The 9,775-nt window shown below is 39.1% G+C and overlaps 1 protein-coding gene across 1 annotated transcript; it reads right to left on the bottom strand.

The window, feature by feature from the left end:
- Window positions 1-1,149: 1,149 nt before the first annotated feature.
- LOC142548097 (uncharacterized) lies at window positions 1,150-2,223 on the bottom strand. Its single transcript, XM_075656450.1, has one exon. It carries the CDS (start codon window positions 2,175-2,177, stop codon window positions 1,164-1,166), a length of 1,014 nt encoding a protein of 337 aa, XP_075512565.1. The 5' UTR covers window positions 2,178-2,223; the 3' UTR covers window positions 1,150-1,163.
- Between the last annotated feature and the right edge of the window lie 7,552 nt (window positions 2,224-9,775).

Genomic DNA, 9,775 nt, shown 5'->3' with positions numbered 1-9,775 from the left:
GTGTTTGATTTTTCTTCTCAAAAATAATTTTGCACTTCTGTTGCGTATTTGAACACCTAAAATCGATCCCTTTCACAAAAGCCCGAGCTCTCATGCAAACTCTCAGATGATTTCTACTCGACCTACCTCGAAAAATAGCACTTCACTCGAGTGCAGTAGTATCGGAGGCCTTATTCTTGGCAATCATTATTGTCAGAACCACAGGGGTTGGCGTGTCAGAGAAGTTGTCAGAAGCAGGGTATGGGCAGCCACCTTACCCTAATTAGCAGGTGAGCACTGAAAACAAGGTAATTATGAGATTTCCTCATATAAATAGCAGGTATGTTTTACATTTGAGGGATTCTGATATTTTTTCTAGTTTTCAAGACTTTTAGCATTCACGTATATTCACTCACATATACAGCTTTTCTTCTTCTTCACCCGCTGACTTTTGTATCGGAGTGGTCACGCCGAAAACCCCTCAAGCGCCCATTCCCGAGTTCATTTCCTTGTTTGCAGGTTACGTTTGAAGCCATAGCCCTTGCTCATTTTCCTTAAACACAACTCTTATTAGATTCAGTGGATTACCCCGACTCTGCTTACCCAATTCACTCAGATCGCATCAGTGAAAAAATCGAGCAAACTCATAAACTTTTCGCTTCAGCTAGTTTTCTTGCTTTCATTTTTTGCTCACGTCTCAATCTTATTACTTGGTGTTAAGAGTATTCTTGTCTCCGACGGAACTTGCTTACGGTTCTCTTTTAGAGACTTCCGTTGTATAGTTTGGTTAGCTTTCAACTTATTTTATGTTAATTGCACACAAGTGATTATTGTAAACTAACATCATGTTACCTTCATTTATGAAATACCGATTGTTGCAACGTCATGCCACGAGGTTTTGTTCTTTTCAAGTTTTTTACTTGAAAGCATTACCAAGTCGCAGTCTCCAGAGATAAGAGATGATAAGATTTAGTTTACCAGGAAAACAACGGAAGAAGATTCTGTTTCTTTTTAATGCTTCCTTGAATCGCACAATAAATGGAAGTTTGTACATTAGGCCACAAGCTACTGCATTTCAAAATGATTTACTCTTTCGACAGTGTATAACTATTCACGTATCCACACCAAAACACTTGAAGTTCCCAAAAGCAGACAATTCCATTTTATCTTTCGTCACATCAAAATCAGTCAATCTCTTCATCAAAACGCGGCATACCAGAGCTAGATGGTTTCTCCTTTTCAATCAAATCATCACTGCTACCAAATCTTTTACTGATGACACTTCTTATTGGTTTCTCCGACAATAAAGCTAATCCCACACTCGTCAAGTTTTGCGCTAAAACATCTACGTCTATGGCTGCACAATAATGACCCCGGCTTCCAGCAGCTATCAAATTTTGCTTGTCATCTCTGCTACTCAGCATGGAAGGCAATACATCAAGAAGCTGAGAGTTGGGTTGGCTGGAGCCACATATGAGCATCCGAAGCGTTTCCCTGGCACCTTTTTCCAACATGGATTCAGCATCTGGAAGTGGGTCCACAAGACTTGGATGCAATGGAGAAATCGTGGTCGAAATAGCAGGCCCTGCACTGACCAAATACCCTTGGCCAGAAGAACAGACATCAATCACTGGAATGTGGACAATTGGATCACATATCAAAGGTGTAAACGTAGGAATTTGCTGAGAAGTTGACAGCCTAACCAAAGGCTCAGGTACAAAAGTAGGAAAATCTAGCGGAGGAATTTCGGCCATATTTAAGAATTCTTTCGAGGTTAAAAGTCCAGACTGCCTGGGAGCTGATAGGAGAGAAGAAATTGGAGGCAGAGATAGTGATTCAGTTGATGATATAGGTAGATGTGAATTTCCTTTAGTAAATTGTAGTGCAGATACAACAGGAGGGCACCAGCAATACTGAGGTGAGAAGTTAGATGAGCCTGAAGACGGAATTTGTATTTCTGAACCAGAAAATGGAGGCTCTGAGGATTTTCCAAGTATCTCCAACAAATTAAATGTGGCTGAAGTATGAATTGCATTTGGTTCAGAAGCTTCGTCTTGCTTAAAGCAACTAGTGCTAGATGGATCAAAACTGGTTGATGAAGCAAGAGCCAAGCTTTCAATACTTGAGACGTAATTCTCCACACACCACTTCAATTTCTCTCTGGCAGCACTCCTCATAGAAGACAAACTCTTAGACATGCCTTCCTTGAACTGGTTTGACTTAGGACTGAGGCTACCCTGGTAGATCAAGAGTTGCTGCCAAGGCCGTAGGAGATGTTTGCTTGCATTTGAACAATGATTTTAAGTTAATGTTAAGAGATGTTTTGTTTGTACCTGAATTGATGAAAAACATTATTTTCATTTCTATGCTGGATAAAGATGGATTTTCTTGTTTATTTAGCAAAGGTGTTTGCAACATTTACAAGAATGAATGTTTAATTGGTACTGGAGAAATTGAAAACGATCTCTACACCTTAAAATTGAAAGATATTCCACTAAACAATGTCCAAGCAATAACAACAACAAACAAGCGAAAACAAGATACTCTAAATTCGGCACAATTGTGGCATACTCGATTTGGACATGTTTCCCTAAGAAGGATGAACAAGCTAGTGGTAGTGGGCATGTTTGATATGTCTGATATTAATGCTCTCACGACTTGTGAATCCTGTCTAAAAGAAAAGATGACCAAAATTCCCTTTAAGGGCCATGTGGAGCGAGCCAAAGGGTTATTGGATTTGATCCATACCGGTGTGTGCGGTCCGCTTAGCATCACCACTAAGCATGGACATGCCTACTTCATCACCTTTACCGATGACTTTTCGAGGTAAGGGTATGTGTATTTGATGAAATACAAGTCTAAGCCTTTGAAAGGTTCAAAGAATTCAGAAGTGAAGTAGAGAAACAGTTGGGACGAAGCATCAAGACACTTCAATCGGATCGAGGTGGTGAGTACTTGAGTGCCGAGTTCCAATAGTATCTTAGGGAGAATGGGATTCTCTCGCAGTGGACTCCGCCTGCTACACCACAAGTTGAATGGTGTTTCGGAGCGTCATAACCGGACTTTGATGGACATGGTTCGGTCTATGATGGGGTTCACGGAGTTGCCGCCATCCTTTTGGGGATATGCGCTTGAGATAGCGGCACTGTTGTTGAATAATGTCCATTCAAAGGCAGTTGATAAGACACCATATGAGATATGGATGGGTAAGCCTCCCAAGTATTCTTATCTTAGAATATGGGGGTGCCCTGCTTATGTGAAGTAGGTAGTGGGAGATAAATTGGATAGTCGATCTATTTTATGTTACTTTGTGGGATATCCAAGGAATTCTATTGGATATTATTTCTATCATCCCAAAGAAACAAAGGTGTTTATTTCTAAGAATGCAACCTTTTTGGAAAAGGAATTTCTATTGGATAGAAAATGGGAGATGATAGAACTCGAAGAGGTTCGAGAGACACCCACAATTATAGAACCCACACCCGAAAAGCCAAGAGAGGAGATACAAGCTCCTAGAAGATCCGAGAGAGTCTCGAGACCACCTATGAGGTATGGTCTGCTTCTTGAAGAGGGCCATGATGAGCCTAACCATGGATGTGATCCAAGGACCTTCAAGGATGCGTTATCTGATACCGATTCATCCAAGTGGCTTGAAGCAATGGAATCTGAGATGAACTCCATGCATTCGAACCAAGTGTGGAATCTCATAGATCCACCTGAGGGAATTGTTCCCATAGGATGTAAATGGATTTACAAAAGGAAAATTGGGGCGGATGGGAAGGTATTGACCTTCAAGGCGCGATTGGTGGCAAAAAGATATACTTAAAGACAAGGAGTTGACTTTGAGGAAACTTTTTCTCCAGTTGCAATGTTCAAGTCCATAAAGATAATGCTAGCCATAGCTGCATGGTATGACTATGAGATATGGAAGATGGATGTCAAGACAGCCTTTCTTAATGGGGATATTAAGGAAGAGATTTACATGTCTCAACCTGAAGGGTTTATATTTGTCGAAAGTGAGCATATGGTATGCAAACTTCAGAGATCTATTTATGATCTAAAGCATCCATCTAGGAGTTGGAACCTTAGATTCGATAGTACAATTAAAGAGTTTGGTTTTACTAAGAATCCTGAGGAACCCTGTGTGTATAAGAAGGTCAGTGGGAGTGCTGCGACATTCCTGGTGCTTTATATTGATGACATTCTACTCATTGGGAATGATGTAGGAATGTTGCAATCAACTAAGATATGGTTAGGGAGTAAGTTCTCGATGCAGGACTTGGGTGAAGCATCTTTTGTATTGGGAATACAGATCTATAGAGATAGATCAAGAAGATTGCTTGGTCTCATCCAGCCCACATACATTGATACCATCGTGAAGAGGTTCTCGATGGATGAGTCCAAGAGAGGACATCTACCAATGTGTCATGGCGTGTCCCTATCCAAGTCTATGTCTCCCAAGACTGATGCAGAGATAGAGGCGATGACACGCATTCCATATGCATCTACAATTGGTAGCATCATGTATGGGATGATATCTAAACGTCTTGACGTGGCTTTCGCACTAAGTATAGTGAGTAGATATCAATCGAACCCTGGTCTTCCACATTGGAAAGCTGTGAAAGACATCCTCAAGTATTTGAGAAGGACCAATAAATTGTTCTTAGTCTATGGGGGTAGAGAACTGAAATTGGAAGGCTATACCGACTCTATCTTCCAAAGCGATATCGATGACTCAAATTCAACCTCTGGATTCATATTCATGCTCAATGGTTCTGATGTCTCTTTGAAGAGTTCCAAGCAAAACAGTACAGCGGATTCCACCACTGAGGCAGAATACATTGCTGCATCAGCTGCAGCAAAGGAGGCTGTTTGGATAAGGAATTTCGTCCAAGAGTTGGGCGTCATTCCTAATGGAGTTGCTCCTATCCCGGTGTTTTGTGACAACACAGGAGCCATTGCTCAAGCAAAGGAGCCAAGGTCTCATCAGAAGTCCAAACATGTATTGAGAAAGTACCACATCCTCCAAGAGATTCTGGAAAGAGGAGAAGTCTTGATTGACAAAGTCGGCTCCGCAGATAATGTTGTTGATCCACTAACTAAGCCTTTACCTGGACCATTATTCGAGAAGCATCGCGAAACGATGGGTTTGAAGCATATGGGTAGTTGTCTCTAGTGCAAGTGGGAGATTGTTAGAATAGGTGCCCGTCGAGCCAAGTGTTGGCCGAGGGTTCATATTTAAACTCTATGTATAAACAATCTTTATTTTAATAATATTTGAAATTATTGTTTTGGCACTTCTTTATCTGTATACCTATGCTAGTTGCATAGATAAAGTCCTTGAATAAACAAATAGTAGAAAGAATATGAGATGCTCATATGATGAGTACCATGAAACTCATATTTGCAATAATGTATATTTTTAACAGTTCCTAGTCGATTCAGCCGCCGCTAAGAAGGATATAGTCCGCTCGAGTTCGAAACTATTATCTGCGATGTGAGTACCATGTTTCATTGGTAGGGGACATTGTGATGTCCGAGCATGCAGATAGGTGCTCCTGGTAAAGTGTACTGAACAACCCTCCATAAAGGACTTTCCAAGTGGTTCTCACTTATCGAGTGGAAACGTCCTAGTTTATGGTTGTACACCATTAGTCCTTATGACCCAGGACAACATTGAGACTCTATGTGCTAGAATTACACTTTGACTTGTTTACCGACTCTCATGGGGTCATCAGGTGGCAAGTTTGGGTGTTCTGTCGAAACATATAGGAGTCGATGCATTGTAGTCGGGGATTCACCGCTTACCTTCGGGTATGGATATCCTATGTGATCTCATGTATATGTAATGTGAAATCTCTGATCAGATTATGGTGGTAATTATGAAAAGGGTTTCATAGATTACACCATCGATGCAACTACGAGATGACACATAGTATCAATTCATTGACAACTCTCGATATACCAATGGTTGTCGAATCGGTCGGGATATATGAGTTGAAGGGACCGTACTGTACGCTAACCATAATAGAATGGTTCTTGCAGGCATATCATTTGATACCAAGGGAATCATGTAAGCGATGCTGCTAGGCGTTTAACATGATTGGTTGGGTAATATCAGACTTGAGTTCTGACGTTCTTACTATCAAGGAGTTGATAAGTAAGAATGGAGCAACTGGGTATGCTTGAATAAGGACATGTTTAGTCCGAATCATATAGAGATGTGAACCCACGGCTAGTTGTATCAATGAACCATTGAGGGCCACACAAGTGCTAGCTTTCTAGATCCCGTTGAGAAGTAAAATAGATCAATGTGTTGAACGACTTATAAAGGAGTTTAAAAGCGTAAATAAAATAGAAGTATGACTTCTATAAGGGGAATGTAACTTTGAATTTGAGGAAATGTTCCTAAATTAAAAGTTGGCCAAACGAGTAATGTATTTAAAAATTGTGATTTTCATAAACATTATTATGGACTAAATTAAATTAATTCAAGTGTTGAATTAATTAAACACTAGTGGACCTATAGAGTCCAAATAATTAAATTAATTCAAGTGTTTGATTAATTAAATAACATTGGGCCTTGTAGAGCCCAATTAGAAATAATTATTAAACTAGTGGGCTTGAATAAAATCAAGTAAAGTTTTAAATGAATTCAAATGTGTTTGAGACATTTAAATAAATTCCATGGGCTTTGTAAATGTTACAAGCCCACTTAAAAAGCATGCTAGGGAGGTGAAGAGTTGGGGATTACTTTTTCATTAAAAAATTGCATGGCATGCTCATACACTTTATCAATTTTTCAAGGACCAAGAAAAATCTCCCCATTCTCTCCTCCCCTCATGTTGGCCGAAATATTGGTGCAATATTTCCTCCATTTTTTCTCTCTTCAATTGTTGAGGAATTCATACTCTTCTCAAAGAAAAATACATTACATTTTCTAGTGCATGTGTAAGGTGGTTCTAGCTAGTTGGTGGTGGGCTTGATATTGAGCAAGGTGTGCTCTTGGAAGCTTGAAGAATTGTCTTGCCATTCAAGAGCTTAGTTGTATATCAACTAAGTTGGAGCCAACATCAATCTTTTAAGATTGATAGGTATATTTTCTTAAAACATCCTATGTATGACATTTCGTGTTTTTCGTATTTGCTACACATCTTAGTAGAGGTGCTCGATTTTTGCCTTAAAAACATTTTTGAAACTTCCGTTGCGCATTCGAGCACCTTAATTGATCCCCTTTCACCTTGTTTATTCCTCATTCATGAATTTTAAAGTCTACCAGATGGACATGAAGAGTGCATTTCTAAACGGTCAATTGCCGGAAGAAATATATGTTGAACAACCACCAGGTTTTGTCAATCACTCTCTTCCTGATCATGTTTATCATTTGAACAAAGCCTTATATAGTCTTAAACAAGCTCCAAGAGCTTGGTATGAAACTCTTTTAAAATTCTTAATTCATCATGATTTTACTTTTGGATCAGTTGATAAGACTCTGTTCAAATTTTCAAAAAATGATCACATTTTAATTGTGCAAATATATGTTGATGATATTATTTTTGGGTCAAATAACCCCAAATTATGTGAGAAATTCGCCAAATTAATGCAGGAAAAATTCGAGATGAGTATGATGGGTGAACTGACATTTTCCTCTGTCTGCAAGTGAAGCAACTGAAAACTGGTATTTTTATCAGTCAGACTAAATATACTAAGGAATTGCTTAAAAAATTTGGCATGGAAACATGTTCAACTGCAAGTACTCCCATGAGTTCATCAATCAAACTAGACAATGATCAAGGGAGAATATCAGTTGAGACGACACTTTACAGAGGTTTAATAGGTTCATTATTTGATGTGAATCCACGTACGAATAAAAAGCAAACACGATTAAATATGAATCGCGCCCTCAATTTAATAACGAACAAGGAATTCGCTTTGTCCCGATCTTTTGAATCAAGTATGGGTTTGTGATATTCACCTCTAAGTTATAAAACTCAGCAACAAATATTCACGATTAAAAAATTGAGAAACAGACGAACCTTCAAAGAACTTGTCCTTGACAATCCGTATGAAATCAATCGACAAACGCCACAAGAATAAATCCTTGATAAGTTTGATTTTCGATGAACACAAAGCGAAGCTTTGAAAAAAAAGTTTGAGAGAAAATCTCAAAAGTTTGATAAACTATCAATAATAATGTGTATTGTGTGTTAATTTTCGTCCCTAATATCTTTACATATCAAAAGGATATCACAAATCTAGTTACCAAAAAAATTAAAACTCTAAAGAAGGAAAAAAAATCTCGCCCAAACGTAAAGGACACGGACCCCGTGTAGAGGTCCGGAAGGAGGTCCGTGTAGACTCGGTCTTTGCGGAAAACATAGGACACGGACCCCATGTACAGGTCCGTGCTCGGGCCCGTGTAGACTCTGGATTTCTTCATTCTCGGGTGTAATGGACACGGACCCCGTGTACAGGTCCGTGTAGCCTCGGCCGTTCAAAAAAATGCTTGAATAATGTTCCTTTGGCCCCCCAAACGTACTCCCATGCATCACGAGCCCTTCTTCCTTGATCATCACTCCTCGTAGTGCTTCTTTGAATTTCTTTAGTTGTCCTCTTGTGATTGGTCTCTCCGGAAACTCTAAAGGATCCCATGCTTTCCTTGGAGCTTGACCACCCGTGTTCGCATCATCCTCCCCTTATTGAAAAGGATTTGTCCTCAAATCTTCGCTACCTACACAAAAACGAAGCAAGTTAGTAATAACAAAAATTATATGACCAAAATGCTTACCTTCATGCTCAAGTTTGTAGGTGCTATCGCTCACGTGCTCCTTCAATGCTTTGAGTCCTAACTTCATGGTTGCCTTCACTGTCAATGTAACAACCTCAACATACACCAAATGACGAGTGACACCAAATGATAAAATATGATTAACTATAACAAAGATCAGATTTCTCCCCTTCTTAGACCTAGTTAACACAAAAATAAAATCCACACACGTGTACGACCATAGCTCACTAGGAATAACAATTATCTCATGCAACGAATATTGAATGAAAAATTTATTCTCTTTACACATACATTCATCATGAATGGGGAGATTATCATATCATATCATGTCTCTGTCAAAACCATCACCAACCAAATATGACTCATGCAAATAGGACACAATACATGTACTATCCATGCAATCATTTAATTCATCACCAGAATTTAGGTCTAATGCAAGTGAACTCTTGTAGCAAACAAATCCTACTAACTTAGTAATTCGTGGAAAATCAAAGTTCATAAAAAGTACATGCATTTCATCAATAGTCTCACATCCATAACAACCAAGGAATAAAGACAAACTGACACCCGGTCCCCTAACCACCAAACTTGCAACCCGTTCTACAATTCCTTGAAAACAATGCAACACAACTTTAAGGTAAGGAAGAAAGTCATACCTCATAGTTGTTGTGTTGGCAACTAATCTTACCTCATCGCGATGGTACTTGTATTCTCGAGGCTCAGACCTTTGGGTCCTCCCTTCAACAAGACTAACTTATCTCCTTGGCATGACAACTCCAAAATCCTGCAAATAAGAAATAGCAATGCTCGGGATTGAACCGGCTAAATCATCACAATAACAATAAACCACTTTGTACAAAGATACATGAAAGGGTTTATGCATGAATAAACATCTCTCCATCTCACTCTTTTGGGCCATAAAATTCTTTTTCTTTTTCTTTTCTTTGGCCTCTTCTTCTTATTCTTTTTCTTCTATCTCATTCTTTTCTTCTCTTTTTATTTCTATTG

This window comes from Primulina tabacum, chromosome 6, assembly GCF_025594145.1.
Source record: "Primulina tabacum isolate GXHZ01 chromosome 6, ASM2559414v2, whole genome shotgun sequence".
Classification (NCBI taxonomy): Eukaryota; Viridiplantae; Streptophyta; class Magnoliopsida; order Lamiales; family Gesneriaceae; genus Primulina; species Primulina tabacum.
This window is presented reverse-complemented; position numbering and strand designations above follow the sequence as displayed.

Coding starts and splice junctions, on each gene's coding strand:
- LOC142548097 (XM_075656450.1), bottom strand. CDS start 2,177: ATGTCTAAGAGTTTGTCTTCTATGAGGAGTGCTGCCAGAGAGAAATTG.